At 40.3% G+C, this 25,391-nt stretch overlaps 1 protein-coding gene across 1 annotated transcript in view; it reads right to left on the bottom strand.

Annotated features, from left to right (window-relative positions):
- Positions 1–3: 3 nt before the first annotated feature.
- The window catches only part of SECISBP2 (SECIS binding protein 2), a 25,633-nt gene continuing 245 nt past the window's right edge, over positions 4–25,391 (bottom strand). Inside the window, exons 2-18 of the mRNA XM_026053418.1 lie at positions 24,478–24,581; positions 22,857–23,049; positions 20,420–20,549; positions 19,767–19,996; positions 18,530–18,617; positions 16,704–16,828; positions 15,987–16,142; positions 13,235–13,336; positions 11,910–12,029; positions 10,498–10,630; positions 7,752–7,921; positions 6,040–6,178; positions 5,622–5,769; positions 3,715–3,935; positions 2,840–2,994; positions 1,836–2,037; positions 4–1,051 (exon numbers count right to left, since the gene is read on the bottom strand). Coding sequence (XP_025909203.1) covers positions 942–1,051; positions 1,836–2,037; positions 2,840–2,994; positions 3,715–3,935; positions 5,622–5,769; positions 6,040–6,178; positions 7,752–7,921; positions 10,498–10,630; positions 11,910–12,029; positions 13,235–13,336; positions 15,987–16,142; positions 16,704–16,828; positions 18,530–18,617; positions 19,767–19,996; positions 20,420–20,549; positions 22,857–23,049; positions 24,478–24,581 — 2,526 coding nt within the window. The 3' untranslated portion in view covers positions 4–941. The remainder of the gene's footprint in view (positions 1,052–1,835; positions 2,038–2,839; positions 2,995–3,714; positions 3,936–5,621; positions 5,770–6,039; positions 6,179–7,751; positions 7,922–10,497; positions 10,631–11,909; positions 12,030–13,234; positions 13,337–15,986; positions 16,143–16,703; positions 16,829–18,529; positions 18,618–19,766; positions 19,997–20,419; positions 20,550–22,856; positions 23,050–24,477; positions 24,582–25,391) is intronic.

Below are 25,391 nucleotides of genomic sequence, written 5' to 3'. Positions count from 1 at the left end.
TCAGTCACTGTTACGCGCTTGCTGGGCTCTATAAAGCTTCTCTCCTATATAAGGCAAAAGTTTTCCCTGTTTTAGGGGCCAATCCAGAGTGGCTCAAAGCTCTCCCTTTTCCAGTGGCAGAACCCCAAGCTGGAGCAAAGGAGAAGCAGAGAGAGGCGGCTGGGCTCTTCCCTGGCCATTCCACACCCTCCAACTCCAAAGCCAAACCTATGGCGAACTCGGCCTTCACGGCAGCGCCAGGGAGCAGGAACCTCCTCAGTGCTGGCCCTGTGGGAAGAGGCCCGGCTCTCAGCGCAGGGCAGCACCCAGTGGGGCAGGGTGACCCGGGGAAGGGGCTCGCTGCCCACGCCGCCATCGGGGCGCTCGGCCTCAGCGTGAGCCCGGCCGCCGCCTCAGCTGCGGCTCTTCCCTCCCGCACAACAGCGACTCCAAAGCCAGCCTCTGCGTCCAAAAAATACACCAGCTTAAGGAAGTTCTTAAAAAACAGACTTAAAAATAGAAAGCAAAACACCTAAGACCCAACCTTCTGGCTCTTGGAATCCTTTTCTCTCCCTCTAGGTAGTTCCCTTCTCTCCCTTCTACCAAGTTCTTTTGGCATCTGGTGCCACCACTGAATCCCAGCTAAGTAAGTCCATTAAACCACTACAGGCGACAGCGCCAGTTCAGGTGGTTCTGAGGAAGACAGTTTGTTCACTGTTAGAGTCTGCTACCGTAATCAGCCAAGTACACAGAAATCCCAGAGAATAAGTCAGTGCCTCCTGTGCCCCAGTGTGCATTTTTGCTCAAGGTCAGAACAGTTTACCTGGCTGACTTACTTCAGGCATTTCTGAATTTATCTTAATTTGCTGTGCCCTCTTCCTATCTGGACCTTTAGTTTTAGATATTTCAGTATTTACAGGTCTATCAGAAAATCTTAAAGCGCTATGGAAGTGAATCTGGATTTACTGCTGCTCTTCTGAATTCAACGCCAGCACGTCACTGGTTGCACTCTTTTCCAATTCCAGGGCATATGGGTTATACTCTTCTTCAAGCTTTTTTTTCCAGATTTTAACTACAGAATATTAGAATAGAAAAAAAAAAAAAAAAGTTACAACATAATATCCAAGGAAAAACTTAAAATGAAAATCACACTGATTCTCTACTTCCTCCTCAAAGTAAGTGCTGAGGAAAGCTGACACATCAGTAGAAAGACCTATCACATCCAATATGAGTTTGAGAATGGGTAACCAGTGAGGTCATTTGGTCCAACTTCATTGTCAAGCCAGACCTCTTACTCAAGGAAGGCCAGCTGTGATGGAGAAGTTGTCTTTCAAAAACTAAAAACATTCCAAAACTTTCCAAGAAATTAAGTCATGCGGTATCTGTGATATCTGTGTGGTGACCACATTAGCAGCACTGGAAATATGTGCTCCTGGAAGTGCAAAGCCTTTATACAACATGAACACTTTTGGATAGGAAGATGCATTTCAAACAAGCTCAGTACAAAACTTAACTCCAATATAATGTTCAAATGAGTAGTTCTAGGAAAGTACTTTTTTTTTAAAGGAAATAATAAGGAGTTCTTCTGAAGCCTCCTTAGAAAAAGCAGTGTGTGCCACCTGCAATAAGGGGATTTCAGAAAACAATTTTATCTTAAGAGATTCTTGGCAAAAAGCTGACCACAGATTTATAAAACTGTAAAGAAAATAAACAAACAAAATCACAGAAAAGTAGAGTTCTTCTTTTACTGACCACATATATGTCAAGTGCCATTTGTTTCAGCAAAAATGGTGCATTAGAAGAGAACTTGGATGAGAAATAAAAACTGAAACAAAAATAAGTCAGTAAATACTCACTATAGTTTGGTACATCCTCATCAGATTCTCTGGGAGATGCTTTACTGGTTTCTGATGAGCCATTTTTTCCATATTCGGTGGTTGAGATGCTGGAGGCTTTTTCACTTAGTCCTCCTTCAGCTTCTTCCTCTAAAGCTGCCACCATATCTTTGTATGCTTTCCTGGCCTCTGTGGTCAGTTGTACCATTCTATGAAAATGGTCCTGTAGAAATGTGAAACATTAGTTGGGCTTCAATCATACTGTAAGTTTTATCAGCTCCATGAAAATCTATTACTTATGCAGAGCATTAACATTTATGGATGTAAGCAAGTAGCAGAGAAAACCTAATGATGCAACTGAGACCTGAAGCTTGTTTTTAACTATGAGTGAAAGAACAATGTGCCTAGGGATATGTTGCTGCAGCCATCATAAATTAGAAAATCAGAAGATTTTAGAAATGAGAAAATTTTAGAACTTTGTCCACACAAGCGTGTGCTGCTACATTGTAAACAGTTTTCTAATTAGTACATCCCTTTTCAAGACTAGTTCATTATCTCGAAGTTTCATTCAAACAGGTATTCAGCTAACCAGAGGACGGTGATCTTTAAGACTACCTTCCATATTCACTTTGACCTTACTTGTTCCACTACTGTGTGAGAAATTTGTTTATAAGCATCCATGGGTTATCAGAATGCTAGAAATCCACATGAGGGAAGTATTTATAAAGACATTAAAAACAAACTAAGCCTTTACCAAAACACCACTTCTCTTCAAAGGAAAATTTCAGGAAAGAGATCTAGATGGAGACTGAGCCAGGAAAAGGAGGCCAAACTGCTCATTTGAACAGTGCTGAGCAACTGCACATTTTTAATCAAGGCTTTTTTCTCAAGCCCATGATGTGGGCTAGAAGGCTTGTGTGCTGAAGCAAGAGAACCCAAATGTAAAGTTTTAATTTAAACAGTATTGTTTCCAACCAGTATAAAGTAAAGCTAAAGGAAAACATGAACATGAACATGCAACTCACCTGAGCCCCATCATAGCTGAAAATTCCCACCACGCTCACAGGCACTGCTTTATTGACACAGCGGCCCAGAGCCTTGCGGTTCAGTGCAAAGACAAAGGGGATGTTTTGTTCACAGGCACAGTCGATAATGTTGTGCAGTGTCTCATCCAGCCCACCTGCGGGAGATGACAAAATCAGCAAAGACAGAGGGATACTTTTCATGCTCATCTCACCTGCAAGACAGTATTCTCAAAAGACTGCAAATATGAGGAGATTATGAGGGTACTGAAAGATCTGTGAGGGCATTTTTAAAGTTTATAAAAATGAAAACATGGAGCTCAGAAAAAGATCTGATGATCTCCTTTTCTAAAAGAGAATACCAATCCATGCTTTGTGTTACCTGAGGTACAGCAACAGTTACTAACATGGTTCAGTGTGAGAGTATTTTGGACCTGGGCAAAGATACAAGTCTGGTTTAAAATACCCTGAATGCTAACAGATTATTCAAAAGTTAGTAGAAAGCAATGACAAGAGTCACTAAAACATATTTTAAACAAAATATCACTGAGCACTTATTGCCAGGCCTATGCCCTAAATGAAGTGGCTAGCGAGGTAGCTCCATCTCCTCCCAGCAGCACCAGCACCACCATCTGTGCAGCTGTGCTGGGAGGCAACAGGCAGGGAGACCCCCACTTCAAAGAGCCCCCCAGGCTCCACATTCCTGTTGCAGTCTAGCAGTGAACAATCTGGGCAGGAAAAGCCCTTCATACAACTGGATTTCAAAGGCTACGCAAGATAAGACCCTCTGATAGCCAGAGTGCTGCCACACTGTTACTGGTCTGCTTTTTTACATCTCCTCTATCAAGCAAGCTCAGGCGACACCAAGCAAACCTTACCCTTTGACTGAATCTTCTCACAGTTAGGAGAGATGATGACACACTTGAGCTTTTTCAGACGCAGGTATTTCAGAACTTCTCTAAGCCCCATAACCAGCCGGCGTTTTATCTTGGCCTTTACCGGGTCCTTCTGATACAAGCGATCTTGGAAACGAACCAGTTCTTTTAAGAGATCTGTCACACAGCTGTCAACATCTTTACTAAGTACCTGGCTGCAATAACTGCGAGAAAAAAAAAATCAATTACATGTTAAAAACTCTGAAATTACAAATACATCTTTTTCCCCCCAACTCTATTCCCACTCCAAACACACCTGCTATGTACAAGAAAACGGAAATTCAGATTTTTACTGTGGCCGAGAGATTGCAGAAGGGTTTGCTACTGCCGATACATGGCTCCAATATTAACCCTTTCCTCCCTCTCCCATAGCCCCTTCCTAGTCCCTCCCACACAACCCTTCCCTTCCTCACCTCCCTTTTTTTTTTTTAAATGTTCTAGCTGTTTTCTGAGGACATTCCTGATCTATTCAAATCTAAGTGAGGCTTAGGTAAAGTCTTAGGTAAATCAGACTTCATTTCTATAAATACAGAACCACTTGTGATAAAGATGGTAAATCTGAATCAATTCTCCCTTTGCAGATCTGTATTTTTTCTTTTCTACGTCACTTATCTGTAAGCATCTGTAACCACACCTTGTAGTTTTTGTAAGGAAAGGATAAAAATAAGTAATAGATTAAGTGCATAAGTAATAGATTTTCATGGAGCTGTTTCTTGGGAAAGATCTCAGTTCCAAATTAATCTTTTCCCAAGTGTATCTTCTACACAAATTAATTGTTCAGTCAAAATTAAAAGATAACTCAACTGCACAAAATCACCAGATAAATATCAAAATTAGTTTGTGAGAACAAAGTCCAAGATCCACCCAGGATATGAGCGAGAGGCCAACACTTCAGAATTTCACTTAACTTCCAGGAGTGCCTCATTAACTATTTGAAATTTGTTTCACTAAGTCTCAGAAACAAGTCTACTAAAATACTGAAAACTACAAATGACAAATCTAAGGATATACAGTATTCTAAAGTTTGATGAATATTTTACAATCTACAACAGCCAGGACTGAGTCATCCAAATAGGGCCTTTAGCAAAATACTGTTGCACAGATGTGAATTAAGTTATGTTTAATGCAATTGAGAGTTAAATTAGAGCTAACACACAGCATCAGAAAAGATCAAAACAATTTGTAAACAAGAACTGCAGAAAAGGTCAGTGGTGTCTTCATGGGAGGAAAATTAAGAAGTTAAAGCACTGCTTAAACCAAATAACCGTTATGAAATGTCATGACTGCTATGCTGGATCTCTGAACTCTTCAAACACACCAATGAATATGTTTTGCCTTTTATAGAAAAACGTGCATCTTAGTTCCATTTATGTAGAATTAAAGTGTTTGTACAAAGTAACTCATAAATCTTCCTTTTATTTCTCTGTCTAGCTATGGCATGAAAATGTCATCTGACTAGTCTCATTCTTTGCAACTTTGTCACGTGGCCTGGCAGCATAGAGCCAAAGAGCAAAGCAACATAATTACAGTTTACTAGTCTTTTGTCTTGAATTTTATGCTGAGATCCTATTTACTTAACATCGGGTATTTACACAACAAGGGAAGCTCTTTTTCCTTCTATGGCCTCTAAGAAATTTCTCGTCTTCAAGGCACTATTGCAACCAAGTACTGGATTTAAGTTCTACTTGCATGTGCCAACTTACAGAAAAAAAAGGTATGAAAATTTAGAGCTTAAGCCTAAACTCCAGTTAGTGTCGCACAGAAGGCAACTAAAGTTATCTTGTTTGGAAGATTCCATACCGGTGGCACTGCAGAAGAGGAGACAGCAGTAAAAAAAAGTCAAAACTTACTCTCTAAACCTCCTACTGTGGATTTTTGGAAGATTGGGGTTAACCTGCTTTGAAGCTGTAGAGCTTTCTGTAGAGTCCTTGATTCCTGGACCCTCCAGACACCCTTCAGAGTTGTTCTGAGCCACAGCAGCTTGCGTTGCAGGAACAGCTATCATGTGTAAATAAAAGGTATCTCAATTAAATGACAGAAAACTGACATGGGAACAATACTGAGAAAATGCACAGAGTATCATCTTTGACATGCTCTAAATTCTCAATAAGCCCATACTGTATCTTGAAAATTTCTAAAGCAACAGTTCACATTTAGCAGTATTTTGGTCCACATTTAGGAAGGCATCTCACTCCCTGAGTTCAACATGCTCACTGCCATACCTCCATCTACACATACTGTATTACAGCTTTCTCTTGAAAAAATTACCTGCTTGGCTATCCTGTGGAAGTGTTTCATCTTCAGGAGTATTTTCTCCAGTCTGACAAATGTTATCTCCATCTTTTGACATTGCTGTCTGTTCTAACAGGTGCTGCTGTTTTCGCTGTTCTCTTTCTTTTAAAATAATCTTAAAAAAAAAAAAAAAAGTCACACAGATAAGTCAATTTCTCTCTCCAAGTACTTACATACAGACCATACATAATTTATACACAAATTTATGCACTCATTTATGCACTCATTATGCAGATCATTCAAATCTACCACTTATTTTTGTAATTTAACTAGAAACCATAGTTCCTTAAAATACCATTCCAATGACAACACATCCCCTAAAAACACATCAAAAATATTTTTTTCCTGACTACCAGTGACCAGAGGGAGAAGAGAGAGAAGTCATCAACTACAAGAGTTGAGATAATGTTAAAGCAAAAAATTGCTTTAGTGCACAGAAGCAGATGAAAGGGTTCCTCTCTTTACCTTTCTTCAGACTGCCAATTTGCAGGAAATCAGCCAAGCACTCAAGCATATACACTTAAAAGTAGGCATGCTCCTTTGTCACACACATTACATAAGGCTTTACTCTTTCCCACTTACTCCCTTGTGCAAAAGCCAGCCTCAGTCTGCACTAAACTGCAAACTGTAGAAAAGACTGCACTTGTAGATTGAAGAAAAGGGAAAAAAATACAAAAGAGAGTTAATCCACATAGCAGAAGGACAGAGAGTAGGACATCTGCTGGACCCAAATGCTACTGTAAGTAATCACCAATTTCTGGAAAGCTATCTTCCTTCTCTGCCTTTGTATCTGGCTGAGAAGCTGCTGAACACAGAAGCTGTACACACAGCTACTGGCTCAGCTCATCTGCCCAAACCTTGCAAGGAACCACACCACAGAATACAACCACAATGGTAAAACTGCCCATCTGCATTTGCCAAAGAACACAAAACAAAAATAAGCTTCATAACCTACTCAGAACACAGATGTCGTACACAGGTCATGTCCACCTTTCCCTTCTCACACTTTAGGGAATACATGGCATAAGGACAGAAGAGCCAAAATGCACAAACCCTTAGAGTTTGCTACAGTTTATGTCACTCAATTCTCAAATCCAGCACAGAATGACCACTAAACCACATTCCCTAGCTCCATAAGAGTATTTTTAGACCCAAATTGATCTAGGGATGGAGTATTACCACTGGGGCACTCTGTATAGAAGACATGACAGGACGAAGCATGAATAAGCAAGGAGGGAGAGATCAGAGAAACCTTCAGGATCTGACATTAGCTGCTGGAGAATCAGCTCAAGTTCTGGCTCTGAAGAGCACAGATACATTACACACTACCTTCACTTGTTCCACTTTCCCAAGCACAAGATGTGCAAATAAGCAGATCTCATCCAAACCCAAGTCAGCTGCTTTGCCTGTCTCCCTATACCAATGATTTTAACACTTTTATACTGTCTGTCCTTGAGCTGTCAAGTGACTTAAGTGAGCAAACATATCTTGGGCAGAATTTTAATGCCACTGGACAAGACTCCTTCTCCTCTCCCCCCTATTTTTTTTCAAAACAAGCTAAAGTTCAATTCAGATACAAGTGAAAGTCAAGATTGAGATCCTGATGCTAAGAGGTATAAGCAGACTCAGAGGAGAATACTAAAGCTACATTAGCCTTTTTACATTATGTCAGGTAAAAACAGGAGCACCTTTTTAAGAGCGGTTGGTCTCTTTGCTTTAGGGACTTCTCTCTGCTTTCCCTTCTTTACCAATGGCGCACTGGAATCCAAAGGGTTATGAGGCATCTTTCCTTGGTTTAATCGGTTATTTTTTGTTGCTGAAGCAGGTTCTTTAGAAAGCAGTGGTATGGCACCACCAACTGAAATAAAAGAAAATCTGCATGAGACAGATGTAATACACACCTAAACCAAAGCCCAGTGTAAGTTCAATATCTGAATGAGGACAAGTGAAAACACAGTAGCTTTGTGTTGCTTTTAGAGTGTTCACAGGCAATCCTGTGCCATTAAAAAGAATTCTTTAATAAAGATAATCTTTGTTCCCTTCCAAGTTCAGGACAAACTGATGCCTCTACTGGTAGCATTCTACAGGAATCATGAGCTGTACCCCTCAATATCAAAAGCAGTATCTGGCAAAACACATTGTAGGGTATTTGGCAGAAGTAGCTTGTGCACTGCAAGCTACCTCCAGCAACATCCCATTTCAGTTCGGTAAATCTTCAGGAGTCTCCATTTTCCACTGCATCTATTAGTGCCACAATCAGATTCTGCTGTGCTGAGATACACACTGAGCTGCAGCACTAGAGATTTTTGACTTAATTGCTGTAAACCATTTGTAGCACTAACTCCTACCATTTGTTTCATTCCCTTAAAATTGGGTGACATTAATTTGCACATGAGTAATGAACAGTGTAAAGCTACTGCTGAATCTTATTTGCTTATCAACAAAGTTCTTAGAAGGTAAGTCTATTTTACTTGCATTTTACACAAGACACTGGACTGGACAAGACACTGGACTTGGAACTTCCAAATCCTTATCTGACATCCTAACAACTGGGCTCCGTTTTCATCTCACTCTCAGTAAGAATTAAGCTTTCAAGAGGGTCTTCGTCAAAGGTCTGCTACCTGCAATATAAGTCAAGTTACATCAGCAATTAATTGAACAGGATGACGTGCGTAAGAGAGGAAGAAGATTGACTCATTCCCCAGGACACACGCAAGCATCCTGGCAGTTTGTCTTAAGCCATCTTCATTAGTGCTTCTGAAGTATTTATATGCTGATCCTCCAGTAACACATACAACTTCTCTATTTTTGTTGACTGGAAGACATACAAACTCACAGCACTGCCACAGATGTAATGTAGTATATGACCACAGGTTGCTAAAGAGAAGAACCATAACTGTAATGGGATTTGAAGCAATATGTAAGTATATATCCCTTAAGCACCCAGCATTTCTCTCAGTATGTATATCACTCGTTCATTTCAAATTCAGAGAGCTCTTGATGGCTTTCACAGTTTATGTCACCATGCATAACTGACGCTTTCCAAAATTCAGTCTCAATTCATATAACCAGTGCTATAAGCTGCTGTTTCATTCACACTTTATTTATGAAATTAAGTTCTAAGCTGCAGTCACATTCCTTACCTTTCCTGTCCACTTTTTACTTTTCTGAATATGCAGCTCAGTACAATGTTATTTTATAAACCAAACTTACATTTAGGTATACATGGATTTAATATGTGCACTATTATAAAATATAAAGCTGAGGTAATATCTACATTATACTTCCAGGAAATCAGCATGACGCATCAATTCCTCTTGTCCAGCACTTCTAGATTTGAGCTACTTAATATTAGAAAGCAGGTATTTTGACCCATGAACTTGTCCTCCCCTGTTATTTTGACAATCCATGCACTGCATAATTTTAAATATTGGTTCCTGACACCTCTGCAGCTCTAAACTTGACTGACTCCAATTTTAAAAAAAAAAAAAAACATTTTCTTTTTCATTTGCAAAAAGAAAAAAAAAAGATTAAAAAAATCTTACAAATTGTCCCAGTCAAGGCAAATCTCAGTGATGCTCAGTATTTTCTGCCTTTTCTTCAAAAAACTGGACAGCTATTAAATTAAGAAGTGTGAGTTCAATATTTCTGTAATTAGCTTTCTTTCCAGAATATCAAAATAGGAAAAGAAGTTTTATCATTAATATCTAGAAAATATTATATTTCATTTTGCAAAATGGATTTTACTAACACACTGGAGACTATATTTTGCATTCTAATACAAAAAACACTTGAGCTACTTACTCAAGATATTTGATCAAGCTATCTGCACAAGGTTTGACAGATCAAACCCATCAAAAAACCCTGGAATTTTGTCAAACTGCAATGGTTTCAGTGTTATCAGCCACCACAGTATTCATCTTCCAGTTTGGGCTGTCTCTCCTGTAACCCCTGTATGTGCAAAGCTGCTTCTTCTGTGAAGATACAGTTGCAGGGGCCTTCAGCAAATAGGAACTTAAAAAAGTCTTTGTTCCTGACACAGCAAAATGACACCTTCAGTTTTGCTGGCACAACTATTTGTTAGGCTGCACAAGCTAAATCATGGAACTGATTCGGGTTAAAAACAGATTTTTTTGCAGGTTCACATTGCAGCAGTAGCACATTCACTTAACACACGTTGAAAACCTCTAAAACCATAAATGTTTTCCTCATGGCTTAACTTTCAATCACCCACAATTCGTTGTCCTGAAGAGCTTCCTCTCCTTCAGTTTTTCATGTTTCATTTAAACTTTGATTTTCTTCTCTGTTACATTAACTGGGCTCCATGTTGCATATTCAGAGATCATCCCATGTAAGAAATGGGACTACAAGTAAGGTTTGAACATTTAAAAGCAATGCTTTTAGAAAGAAAGGAGATATAGTCATAACCAATACCTGAAAGCACCACAGGTTTCGAAGACTGTTTTGACTTCCCCGTTTGCTGTTTCTGCTCCAAGACTGCCAACATGCCGCCCAGGTCCAACTGCACGGGAACTTGACTCTTCTTACCACTGCTCTTGTTTGCTTCCTAACAAGTTCAGCACATATTAGGAACATCCTCCATTTCAGAATGTAAAAGTCTATTTCACAAGATATATAGCATATTCTTAATAGCTTTGCTAAGAATTCATTTTATTTTCAGCTTAATTGAGATCAAAGTATTTTCATCTTTACATGTGCTTAAATTTAATACAAATAATAAGAAGTCCAAAAGTAGCAATAAATTATTTGAATTGTTTTTACTAGTTCCTGGGATAAAGCATAAGAATGTCTTTATTAAAAACAGCTGCTTCATGTCAGGCTCTTACTCTGACCCAGTTGCCACCTATCTTGGAGAAAGAAAAGAAGTCTGAACAGATCTGCAAAGTTGAGTGGAAAGCATAGAAGAATCTCAGGTACCGTATGAATCTTCTAGGGCACATGACTGCCATGCATACACATCTGCTTTTTAAAAAGACAGGGCATTAGATCTTCGTTTAAGCACCATCTCTTGGTAAACTAACAGTAACCTTTCCGTCTGCTTTGAAGCACACACTTGGCATCACATTCAATAATTCAAATAATAATGGTGTCACATTTCAGATTAGAAGTTAAGAGAAGAACATTCATGTTATTAGACATGAACAGTCTAGCAAAGACTAGGAAGGGGTAACCTACTAGTGCAAAATACACTACGGAAATGACTCACAGACTTTGTACTTTTGTAAGCCCTACTGTGGAGGTTCAATTTATCACAGCCTCTGTTACAATTACAGTTAGGTTACAGGATGTGACTTTCTCCTTCTGAGCCCAGGACCTCACCTTGCATCAGTGCTGTGCAACAACCTACTCATCCACAGGGAACTACATACTCACCTCTCACATCAGAGCAACCTCATTGTTGCTCCATTTCCTCCTCATTTCTCCAAGCTAAGTGGACCTCCTTATCTAAATGAGACAGAGCTATTTTTAAGTGGTTGTCAACTTCTAAAGACAATCGGTTAGAATGGGACTTACATCATGATCAAGTAATAATTCCTGATATCTGAAATATGCATATATTAATGGAAAGCTAGTATTTTTCCTCAAAAACTGCAATGTTGACATTGGGACTTAACAACTATGACCACTGAGTATTCACAAACAAGAGGAATTTGTCACTTTGTGCAGAGGAATTTTAGGAATTTGTTCTACTTTGTTACAAAGCTTTGTTTTGTCCTGCTTTGTTACAAAGTAGGAATACAGCCAGAATTAAGTCCCACATTGAAATATGTAGGACTTAGTCATTCTGCGTTGCCAACTTCATTTTAAACATGAATTTAGTTTACCTGCATTTTCTTTTTTTCTAATGCAACAGATGCAGTTTGCTTCCCTGATGTCCCATCCACTTTGGGTATTCCATCCAGCTTGGAAAAGCAACTATCACAGGACTCTTCAGGAAGATCACCCTTTGAAATTTAGGCACAAGAAGGAAAATATTTAAAGGAGAAAGAAAAGAAAAACCAGAATTCAAAGAGAACTTATTAGTCAGACTATTAACAGTAAAGGGGGGGGGGTAAAATTATGATTTAGACCTGAAATAGTGAGAAACAAGATTCTTCTAAAATACAACTGCTTACTGGGTGTTGTACTGATTAGTGAAACTCAAGTTTTTCTTCCTTTCCCCATAATGGGATGGAAAAAACTAACAAAAGAACAGCAAGCACCTTACTCTTCAAATATTTATTACAGAAAAGCACGTGTGTCTTAATGACTGGAGGTCTGCACATATATGTACTTTTTGAGAAGCTATATTGCACTTAAGCTTGCAAAGCTAAAAAATGCAGGTCTATAGTACACTTATTTTATAGCAAAGCTGGTTTGAGCAATCTGTGTATCTTTTCCTGCTTACTCCTCCTGTCAATCCAATTTATTGCTCCAAGTAAAGCAAACAAAGGTGTTTTTTTTCTTTTTTTTAATCACTAATGCTTACAGTGAAACAAAACTGAGGGATAAAATCTTGGAATCTGGAACTTCACTTTTATTATTTCTGTTATTTCCTTTGATTTAAAAGAGCAGTCATAGCCTCAAACCCTGAGATTCATGCATGAATAACATTTGTATTAAAAAAAACGGAAAAGAAAAAAAGCTTGGATTTGTCCAACTTCAGTGGAGTTTCTTCACTTCTGTTTGAACATGCATAGCTTTAGGTTAGTTTTAATGTAATAGTTTGCTTTTGGGATGGATTCAGTGGTTCAGTGACTCACGATCTTGTACATTTTGGCATTGAAATGTTTCACTGTTAAGATGCCTTAAAAACATAATTACATGCACAATGTAATTATGAAATACAAAATTAAACCAAAACATGACCTGTAGGAAGACAAACCACAGAAAAAGATTTCATTTCACCTAACTTCAAGAGCCTACAGCGTAGGTGCCTACGTATGAGTCAGCTGTCCAGAGTTTAGGGAGTAGCTCATGGACCAAACCAGCACCTCCATTGGGATGGGGTAGATACAGACCACCCTGCTCAGCACTGTCCTGCCCACTGAGGTGACTGGCATGGGCACAGTCTCACATCACCAGCACCTACGTTAGTCAGATGAATTCCACCTTTAGTTTCATTTAAAACTTGCAATGAATATTCCAATAAAGCTCTAAAATTACTTACTTCAGGCTGCTTTCTGATAGCAGGAGAAAATGGCAACTTCTGAGATCCCAATCTGTGTTTCTTATCAGAAGCTGCTGCCAGATCAGGAAATTCTTCAGCATCCTAAATAAACAAAAGATACTCTTTTGTATCTAACTTGAACTAACAAGTTCAAGTTCCTAAAATGGAGGTTTCTTATGTTTAAATGTTTTTCCCCTGCTGTTTATCAAATACTTATCATAATTTGTTTTATACAACAAAAATTCATGGAGCTGAGTCTATCATGAACTGTAATCAGCTCTATAGGGACTGAGTCACCTATGAGTCAGCAGTAGCAGCAGCTGATTCAGGGATGAAAGAGTTACTGAAATGCTTTCAACAGCAGCTTGCTTTTACTGTCATCTGATGCAAATAATTAGACTTCAATGGCTCCTACATGGGTGTTTTTCAGATCATTTAAAAGCCTTGTAAGCCACTTCCCTCTTTTTTCCAGTACAGTCTGCAGCTGTGCAATCTTGCCTTAAACACGGGAGCAGTGAAGAACAAAAGGGCAAACAAAAGGGTCGTAACTCAGTCATGGAGCTTTCCGTATTCCACAGCGTTTCCATATACTCAGTCAAGTGATTATGTGCACTTGGATACATGAGTCAATTCCACTAGCAGTGGGATTTACTAAACCAGACACGCTGGCGCTTGCTGTGCAAGGCCACCTGGTGGCCGCTGCCGACCTCAACCGGCGACGATGTTCATCCCTCAGGGTTCCTGACCGTTTCTTCCTGCACTTTTTAGCTGTGATAAAATACTGCTGAACACACCAATGCTACTTGTGGTGCCCTAAAACTGCACTTAATTAGGCTGTGCTAATCAAGCCCCCCATAAAAGCAGGCAGCATGAGAGCTGTCATACCTTAACTCAATATACTAATTTCAAAAGAAGCTTTTAAGTCTACCAAAAGAAAAATGCAAGAAAGGAAAAAATAATTTACAAACATACTCTTCCAGCTTAGGGACTTCCTGAACCAAAGGTAATATCTAGATTTAAAAAGCACTCAGTGGGAAAAAAAGAAATATTTCAACTTGCTCAATCACTTTTTGAATTCACCTAAGTTTTGAGCATTTTCAATAAAAGGTAAGATCTAGCACTGGGAATGATAAAGCACCTCCTTTTATTCGTTCTCATTACCCACAACACCCAGAGGACATCAAACAAGTTTATGAGAAAAATAACTTATTATTATTTCCTTGTCACTTCTGATTCTTTCTTAGTCCTCTGTTTCACAGACTGCCAAACCCTGGTTTATTCAATGCTTCCTCATACTGAAAACTGGTCACATCTTTGATCATTCCTGGAATATTTCCTCTATCTTTATGAGTGTATGCATATATACACGACTTCAAGGAGCGCAGAACAGGCAAGAAAACAGAATCTACCCTTTATTTAGATCAGGCATGTCCTTGATTTTTATGTGGTTATAACATCTTCCATCTTCTTTTCTTCTTTCCTAATAATTCCTAACACTGTCTGCACATCTGACCTGTGCAATCAGCACTGGCCTAATTATCAATAGCAACTTCAAAACTCTTTCCTGAAGGAAAATACCTAGTTCAGAGCTGTCACTGTGTACATACAGACAGGATTATCCTGTCCCACATGCATCATTTCACGCTCTCTAGCAGGTTCTACAAATCAGTGGTTTTTAAAAAACAAGCCAGCAATACAACTTACGGCTCTGGTAATGTCCTGCACATAGCAGAGGACACAGCCTTGGGCACGCTGCACAGGATTGCACCCAGATGTGTTCTGAACATCTCCAAGGAAGGAGACACCACATGCAGCTTTGCATCGTCACCATCGTCACAGACTTGCACTCTGTCCCTTCACCCCGGTCCCTGATGAGTAGGTTGACCAGGACTGGACCAAGTATTGGCCCCAGGGGACAGTGCCAGCTATAGGCCGCCAGGCAGACTTTGCACCACTGGCCACAACCTATGAGCCAGTTCTCAATCCACCTCACTGTCCACTCATCCAACCCACACTTCCTAAGCTTCCCCATGAGAATGTTATGGGAGACGGTGTCGAAAGCACTGCTGGAGTCAAGGCAGGCAACATCCACAGCTCTCCCCTCATTCACCGAGCCTGTCACCCCATCACAGAAGGCTATGAGAGACCTGAAGACAGAGACCTGACCACAGACCAGGCGGCAATTCTCCAGACTTGGGAGAGTCTAAAGCACTCATGATACTGATACATAGAAGAATCAAAATGCTAGTATCTATACTTGGACTAAACTGAATAGGAAAAAAAATCTGCAATTAGTTACTAAAATGCTCCAAACAGGGAAATAAACAATCAGTGACAACTATACTTATAAAAACTCCTTCCAGTCTTGAGGATATATTAGTGCCACATTCTTTAAAACCATGGCATCACTATGGTACCCAGGACACTAAATTACTTTTATTTCAGAACTCGTTAACATCCAGACACTTGAGATTCATCGTTCCAAATTTGTTCCTGAGTCTTTCCTGTCTGTTGCTTTCCATGTGCATCTACTGAACTCCTCTCTGCTCACTGAATCCTTGGTAAATGAGAAGGATTGCCTCTTCCTTACCTGTAAATTCTGACAAAGTTCTGGTAACACACATATTAACTGAAACAGTGCCTCTACAAAAGAGAGTTGAGCTTTAATATGCAGAAAGCTGGTTTACATCTGGCCCTTCCATCTCAAAGAAAAATAAACACAATCACAACCACCACCATCTTTCCACTGTACCTCAATCCTTGGTGGTTCCTGCACTGCAGCAGTTTCAGTTTGAGGTTTTTCTTCTTCAGTGGGTGATTTAAGTTTCTTTTTCTTTTTCTTCTTTTTTTTCTTCTTTTCTGATCCCTCTTCAGGCTCAGTTTCACTAGCATCATTTCTTGTTTCTGACTGTAGACAAAAAATCGTAAGGAGTGACTGCTATATTTTTATTTAGTTCAATATGAAAATAAAAATAAAAAGCAAATTCAAACTAATCACAAGTGACCAAACCCACACACCTAAAGCACATCTTAGTTAACCTATTATTGAATACTAAATAGAAAGGTGAATTTAAGATCTATCATAAATTCAGGGGTAATGCAGGAGGACTAGCCAGTTATCAGAACATTTCTGCACAACTGAGATTTTCCATAGTAAGGCTGGGTTTTCCTGTTTCCTGTCTGAATCCAAAGTCAGAAATTTGAAAATATGTCCAGCTTAGAAGTATTTGAATCACCTGTTTTGAAAGTTAGCATTGCTGCAGCTGCATTGTCTTGTCACTCTTTTTAACTATACAAAGTTCTAATATATACAAGATAATTTTATTAGTTCTTAAAAGCTACATTAGAAGTAGACACCGTGAATAGAGTGAATGGAGTCTACCAAAAATGAGAATAAATCATGTCAAGAGACACCATTATACAGTAACAGAAATGTTTAGAGTGTTTAGAGCAGACAGTTCTCAAGTACCTTTGCCAGATTATCCTGCTTCCCTTTGCTTCTGGAGAGACCTTCAGCTGCTGATGACGACACAATTTTCTTTGGGGGCTGGGAAAGAACCATGGCCCAAGACACACGTGGCTGAGCAGAACCATCTGCAGAGATTTGAGGAAGTGCTGTTGCATAAAAAGCTATATCCAAAGAACTCACAAAAATAACTCTCAGCGATTCAGAAGCAAAAGATCAGTAATGAATGAATAAAGCACTATCAAGTATAGTAGTGAACCATGTTCTTTGCTCAAAAAGAGTCAAATAAGATGCTCACTGGCATGTTTAGTTTCTCTAGACTTCTTTTTTTATTATATGCTTAAGAGGTTTTTTTTTATGTGCTTTAGTGTGCAAGAGTTTCATCCGTAGTGCCACTCAGAGATACCAGTATTTTTAATGAATACTTGAAAATATTCTTAGCACACAACAAATATTTAGCAAAATCTAAAAACTTCTCTAAGAACAAGAGAAAACAAATATTGCAGCTGTTTTATTTTGTGGAATAAGAACCCAGGAGGACTGCCCCAGGATCTGGGGGAAAAATAAATACCAGGTGACTTCAAAACTTCTGGAAAAAAAAACCTATCGTTAGTAGGCTTTTCCACACACTTAAGCAGATCACGCCGACATTTTTGAATCCTTACAGCAGTCAGAGGGAAGATAAACATTGAACTGTTCAGACTGCTGCACTTCTGTACAGGTGCAACAGTACAGGGATTGGCATGTATCATCACATAACACATTTGATGACTCCAGGATGAATCTTGATGACAAATCACACAATTTGGGACTAGGGTGACCCAATTACATTTAAATATTTACTCCAAACTAGCCACTTTATATTTTTGTGGCTATTAAAAAAAAAATAGCACACACATCTGCATCCTCACAGCCACAACTCACGTAAGCAAGAACAAGTAGGACATTTCAGCACATACACCGAATATCACAGTACTCCATTGAAATCTTCTATATTTAACAACCTTGACAAAAACAACACGCCACGAATAAAAACAGACACCTACTGGGCCATCAGCTATTGAAAGCAAATCTACCCAGACTGATCAAATACTCACCTCTTGCTTCTTCCTGAAAAAAATCTGAACATGACTCAACAGACTTTCAATAAATCAATAGGCACTATCCACTCTCCTCATAATCAACAGAGGAGGCAACTCCAGCAACAATGGTTGCTAAACATCAATTCATCCACAGAGAAAAACAGGACAATCAAAGTTCTGATCTGCCAATGAAATCTGTAGGTAAGAGTGAGCCATCAGGGACTATCTCATTTGAAAGAAACTGATGAAGCTTTCTTGGCACTTAAAATTGACCAAAGCCATTAAAATGGTGCACACTGCATAGCACACGATCAACTTGCATATTAACAAAAATAGAAGAAAATTTGAATTCATTCAAATACTTGCTTCCAAGATATTTTAGAAGTGCAGTTCTCACTCATGTGAACACTAAAATAGTGTTCAATGCTCTTGAACATTATTTTAAATTATTGCTCATCTTAATTATTTTCATGATTAGTGTTAGTATTTAAAAAAAAAGAAGTTATATAAAAATGTTTCAAATTACAAAACCTACTCATATCAGTTTGGTATTGCAAATAAAGAACAACCAGTTTGCTTTAGTAAAAGGGCCCAAATAAGGGCTGGGGTTGTTCTCTGTTTGTTCTGTAATGAGCTTGTTTAATTCCTTGCTTATGTTATCGATCAACAACTCCTCCAAAAACTTATATTTTTCCAAGAGATGAACAGTTAAAATACAAGAAAATAATTTATGTCTGTTGTACCTACCTCTGCCATCAAATGAAGGAGGAACTACAGTGGCTACTGCTTCATATAAAACTTTTGATGGAGCTTTGCTTTCCACAAAAATATCTTCCTGAAAAATAGATGGTTATATATCATACAAATAGGAATATAAGCACTGCCCTAAACTGAACAATAATAATAAAATTAATGCACAGATCAAGGTGTAGGGAATTTTATAGTCCTTTTTTGTTGTTATTGTTCTGCTTACAAGGACAATCTGGACCCTATAACACTATAAAATGCAAGTATATAACAGTATATGACTGTTTACTACTACACAAGCAAGATAATGTTGGATTAAATTTCACAGCAGCACCCAAGCTATAAATCTCAAAACAGACATAAAAATCCTAACTTTCTAAAAACAATAAAAACAAAGTCCATCATCAAATTCAAACTAGCAATGAAAAGGAGAATGTCAGTGTCATGAAAAAGGTATTGTTTCCATCACAGATATCTCCACTGAAAGGCAAGACTGGAAAAAATATATTATTCAGATCCTTCAAAAGGAAAGATCATCCTTAATCACTGTTGAAAGCTCTGATACAACACAGCTGAAATGCTGCTGAACACATTAGTACTGTACTTAGTAACAACCAGGGAAATAAAGAAATGAACAAGAAGAATCAAATTAGGCAACCCATATGTTTTAACAATATCTGCTTCTTTCTTGCAGCAACTCACTTTCTTGACTTTATCCCTTAGCACACAACAATTAAGATCAATATCACAGACACAAAAATCCTCTTTTTTTTCTGTTAAGATTGCTGGATAAATGGCTGCTTACATATTATTTCTGGGAGGAAATAATAATCAAATAAATCAAAAATTTGAATAAATCAGAAAGCTACCAAGAAACCTCTTGGAATATATGTACTGTGCACAGACAAGCTAGAAATCCAAGCCACAAGATCACCAGTCTATACTCTAAGAGTACATAGCTTTCTGCTATCTACTGCCATTGTAGTCAGGGATGGAAGAGTGAGAAAAAGAGAAGATAGACAGCACTTGCACCAGAAAGAAATGTAATACCTTGGGCTAGGAAGCTTCCTCACGAGATGCTTACATAGGCATTAAATTACTACAGAGAATGCAAAAATAACTTCCTGAACTTTATACTTGTTTTGTTTTTATATTTTATGGGTTTTTTTTTGTTTATCTTATGTTTATGGTTTTAAATTTTGTCATGTTGCTCCACAACACGAAAACATCAGCTAACCTCTGTGTTGCACACAGGAGACGTCTGCATCTTCAACGTCTGACTAAGGCACATCGTGTTATTTTCTTCTGAACAAACTGACACATTTCTACACTGTACATCCAGTTCATTGCCTCCCAAACACTGTGATTTGGAGAAATCCAAAACAGGAGCTTCAAAGGCAGATTCAGGAAGGCTCTCCCTTTTTGGAGTTTGTGTGGTCTTCCTGTTCGTAGCTGTACTGAACCTGTCTGAATAAAGTACAGAAAGTCAAAGTAACACAACTGGCCCGTGATCAAATCTGTGCATGTCTTAGAGCACCCCACTACATAACCGCAGTAACTGTGACAAGAACTATGGCTACTCTTCCTTCATATTAAAAAAAAAAAAAAAAAAAAGAAAACGTAGCTCTTAGAGACAAAAGGCATAAACATCACTGAATCTAGAGCAATTGCAATTTCAGGCACTTGCTTATTAAATTCTTTGTATCAGTCTACATGAACTTGAGAAACTGGCAAAAAAGGAAAGTCATCATCTCTTGCCACAGAGTTACCTGGGAAAAAGACTACTCCTTAACTGTTACATATTGAGGAACATGGTCACAAAACAGAGGCTATAGCACAATCAATTTTGCATCTGCTCTCAATACTTGTAAGCAAAGAGCACATTTTTACCTGGCTTCATGGGATCCCTACTGCATGCAGAGGTCTGGAAAGAAGTCCTGTTTGCAATTCTGCCTGAAGAACCATCTCCATCATGCCTCTTCTTGACTGATTTTTTCTCACCCTCTTTAGACCTCCTCTGCTGCAAATATTTGTGACATATTTAGTTGATTTTATTTGAGCTTTGATAAGCTATCAAAACTACCCTAGCATAACCTGAGTTACAGCTAAATGTGCATCTGGATTTGAACTGTAAGTTAATACATCATAAACAGTGGTACACTACAACCTTCAATAACCAATAAAAATCAGAAGAAGAGCCAGTTAGTGATTTATTACTGAATCCTATTTATATTTGATTAACTATGCTACTTTTAACCTACATGGTAACCTAATCGAGATTGATCTAACTCACATGCTTCTAGACAACTATACTTTCAAGATTTCATTAAAAATAATTTGAGCATTTTTCTGATAGTTTATAATCTAAATCTCACCTTATATCATCCAGTTTGACTTTCTAGAATTGAGTTTCAGATAGAAAAGGCCTAAAATCCATTAAGCATTCAAAGCCTGTGACTAATCTACATTTTAGGGGCAAAACCATTCAAGACTATGTGCCTGCAACATCCAAAAGATGTCAAGCATCCAGAAAGTAATTTGAAAAGAAGCACCCATGTGATGCCCACAAATTCTAAAGTTTTGTAATTCTCACTAGACAATGTGCCTTGCTGAAGCTGGATTTAGGAATCAGTATGGTATAAACAGGTTAAAAAAAAAAACCACACCACACATGTACCTGTGGCAACACAGATGAGTGGCTTAACCTTTTTTCTAATTACAGGATATTGGACTAAGCACATCTGCTGCAACTATTTTTTTTTTGTCTTGGGCCAGAGGAACAACAACTTCCTGACCTTCAAAGTAAACACATTAAGGCCTTACAAGATGTGCTCATATAAGTGCAAAGCTGACCAAGTCAGTAACTTCTTTCTTTGAGCTCACAAAGTAAATGAACATGAAACCATGCTTAAAAGACCACCGAACAGCACTGAGTGCAGCCCTGTGTACACCACAGAACTCCTCCCAGAGGCTAAATTAGATTTATTATTACTCCACCTTTATTGTGAGCCATATGGCATCGGTACGTAAGTTTCAGCTCAGCACTAAGAATGCTTATTTTAGGTCTCTAGCCTTTTTTTTTCGTAATGTATCTATTAATGCATGCTTAGGGATCTGAACTTGCAGTTCTACACAAGCCTGATCACAGTGACGATAGCAGGTTTCTGCCCAGGGAAGACGGCCTACCCAGAAAGATGTAACTGGAGTATGAAGAATTTGAATTTTTAAGGTTATTGTATATAATCAAAGAGTCATAGTGCATAACAAGAGAGAAATAGCTTAAAAATATGCTTTTTATTCTTATTTTTACATTTTGAGTAGCTTGTCTATTCCTTGTTTGAAAATTTTATCTAGGTTTCACAGAATTTATCCTGAAATGGGCACACACTTAAAATCACACTAGACCACAGAATCACAGAACGGGTTGGAAGGGACCTCTAGAGCTCACCTAGGCCAACCCTCCTGCTCAAGCAGGGACACCCAGGGCACAGGGCGGCATCCAGGCAGGTCTGGAAGATCTCCACAGAAGGAGACTCCACAGCCTCCCCGGGCAGCCTGTGCCAGGGCTCTGTCACCCTCACGGTAAAGAAGTTCCTCCTCACATGGAGATGGAACTGCCTGTGCTGCAAATTATACCCATTACCCCTTGTCCTGGCACTGGCCACCATTGATTGGAGCTTGGCCCCTTCCTCCCTACATTCCCCCTTCATGAGCATGTTAATCAGATCCCCTCTCAGTCTTCTCTAGGCTGAACAGTCCCAGCTCGCTTATTCTTTCAATGTTTATTAAACTTTCGTTTTCCTTTTTTATGGAAGGAGAACATGTCAACCATTAACCCTTCTTCTCTCTGCACCCCAGTACAAGTTTCTCATCCCTGTGGACTGCAGCAGGTGGATAAATGTGGCCTGTATCACCAATCAGATGCTCAGGAGATTGCAGCCACTGGATTCAGCTCAGCTTACTGAGGCTGACACAAGGCTCTGAAAACGGCCCAGCGCTTGAGGGCCTTTAAGGACCTGAACGAGGTAAAGCGCCGTCACAAATATGTGACCATCTTACCTCTCTATTCTACTTTCTGAGAAAGAAAATCCTGGCTTCTCATTTTCCAGATATATGTCCTGAAAAGCTGTCATTGCTCAAACGACAGAATTTCATAAACTTTACTGAAATCTACAGTTGACTATGTTAATACCACCATCCTTTTTAAATGTTACTTTTTTTTACTACAAGAACAGAAAGTGAATATTAACATCACAAATGAACACAACATTTAGGAAGACTGACAAAACAAGAATGTCTTAATTTTTGACATAGTGTATTTGCTTACCTTTGGAACACTCCTACTTTCCGGTCTGAGCAGGTATGTTTGTTCAGCAGATTCACTGACTCTCACGGAATGGTTATAGTATGCCAAGTTACTGGAATGATACTGAGAGCTGGCTACTGGATACACATTTGAAATAACATCAGGCGTGTAAAGGCAGCTGGAGTACTCCCCGAGCTTGGGATCTGCCACGATGCTTTGTGAGAGACATTGAGAAAGACATGAGAAGTCATTGTATAGATAATTGTATAGATAAACATTTGTGCATTATACTGGCAAGCACCCTTTCTCTGCAGGAATACCAAATTCCACATATTTTGGTAGGCTTTTTCTTCTGGAACAAACCAAAGTAAAGTGTAACTACATGCATGCATTACATATTTGACTCGAAAAAAACAGAAATGCTAAGTAGTAGTAAAACTTGCCTTAAAATGCCTCAGTAGTAAAATAAGAGTAGAGCACACTACAGGGTATAAGGCTGAAATACAATCCAGGATTATAAAACTGTGACATGGACAGCTGCACTTGGCCATCACAGCTAACGAAAACAGGCCTGCAGTCTGCCTTTTTCTTTAAAAGTAAAAACTCAAAGTTCTCTTCCAATTTCTTTCTATACTTTCTGCAGAAAGTACATACTGAAGTCCGAAATTCATTAACAAAAAAGGAAAGCTCTGAACTTGAAAAAGTTGCATCTAATTTTTATAACAGTTACAAAAATAACACTTCTGAGTTAAAATGTTAACTACAGTTCAACCCCAGCAAAGCCAAACTGCTGCTGTCAGCTGGGACGTTTTTTTGGATGCTGAAGAATACTGCAGCTCAGGCTACACTTGCCTCACTGACAAATTTAAATTGCAAAGCAAAATGGGTTTAAAATACTGAAAATCCCTGTTGCATAAAGTGGTTGAGGCACTAAGAAAGATTACGACTCTGTTCCCTAAGGCTCTAACTGGATTTCTAAGGACACTGCAATAATTTTGCAATAACTGCAAAATGAATCCATTGTTTTGTGTTCTGCAGAACTATGGAACATGTCAAGGTTCCTACAAAACTTTGTTATTGCTTATCCTAATAAGAAGATTTTATTTCTAGATTGCTGCAGAGTTTATGTTTGTAAATCTGTACTTCAGGGCCTCTTTCTAGGCCTCGAAAAACTTAGACCTACCCCCAACTCAGTTAATGAAACTGCTGTTAGGGGAAGAAGGGTAGGGAATAAGAGGGGAAGGAGATGTAGAAAAGAGCCCACATGTTATTTAGATGCTTTATAGTAGGAGGAACTTCCTTGGGGGTCTCGCTCCTCTTTTGAAAACACAACCGTGTTTGTCATGGCCTGGTCACCTGGTTCTGCCAGCCAAGGGTTGAACCAAGCTCCCTCCCTAGCGGAAAGCAGCCAGATGGCCGCTGGAGAGGAACCCAGCTTTCCCGTGTCTGTTGCAGGTCCCAGATAGAGGCTCCAAAAGCAGAAACGCTAAAAAAACCCTAAATCCTGCATGAGAGTTTCCACCATGAGACCATCAGCAGGTCACAGCTGCACCCTGGCTCATGACCCGCTCCATGTGAGGAGCTGGAGAGAGGGACACAAGTGGAAGGGGTTGCGCGCCAGTGTCCGTGCTGGGGTCCGTACCTGTGCAGGGCCGTCTCCGTCGGGAAGGGGCGGCCGGCGGCGGCGCAGCCGGGCAGCCGCGCGCGGGGCACGAACGGCTCCACGTCGGCCGAGAGCTGCGCACCCTGCGGAACGAGAGCCCTTTGGATCAGGTGCCTGGGCGCTGAGGCTGCGGCTGCACGTGGAAATACCCCCCCTAGGAGCTCGGGAATGCATTAGCTTGTGCTCTTCCAGCACAACACGCGAAGCTGCAGCTCACGGAGCGAACGGGAGTGCGGGGCTGCTCTGGAGAGCTGCTTTCTGTAAGGGGCACTTCAGCGGCACTCACAGCAGCAGCAGGGCCCCGCCGCACACCGGGAGCCGTAACCCCAGCGCAGCCGCCCCCGCGGTGCGCTCCATTCCGAACAGGAACACGGCGCTGCGGCAGGAGCGGTTTCTGAGGCGCTCGGACGGCGGGGCTTGGTGGCGGCAGCCTGCGGGCCCGCGGCACGGCAGCTTCATGAGGCGCCTGCGGTGCCCCGCACCTCTGTTCGCACTCGCTTCCCACTAAACCCTGACCCGCGTGGGCTCAGCCACGCAGCCCTGAGCGGAGGGGCCTCCAGGGCAGGCTCGAGGTGCAGGGGAGCCGTGTCGCGCCCGCCGCCGCTCCCAGGGCTCCCACTTGGGGACGCGCACCCGTGGCACCGAGGCGGGCTGCAGCGCGGGGCAGCCCGGGCCCGGTCAGGCCGCAGCGCGGGGGGCTCCGCGGCGCTCTCGGGTCCCCCCGCGCAACCCCGCGGAGCTCCGAGCTCGCGGGCACGCGTGGGGCCGCGCGGACAGGGGCGCTGCGCGTGGCCAGGACCCCGAGCGACCGCGGGCAGAGCCGCCGCCGCCCCTACCTCGCTGCCGCCTCCCCTACCTCGCTGCCGCCGCCCCTACCTCGCTGCCGCCGCCCC

Source organism: Nothoprocta perdicaria, unplaced genomic scaffold, assembly GCF_003342845.1.
Source record: "Nothoprocta perdicaria isolate Ctin4 unplaced genomic scaffold, notPer1 scaffold_114, whole genome shotgun sequence".
In the NCBI taxonomy this organism is placed as follows: Eukaryota; Metazoa; Chordata; class Aves; order Tinamiformes; family Tinamidae; genus Nothoprocta; species Nothoprocta perdicaria.
Note: the sequence above shows the minus strand (reverse complement) of the source record. Positions and strands in the feature narration are given on the sequence as shown.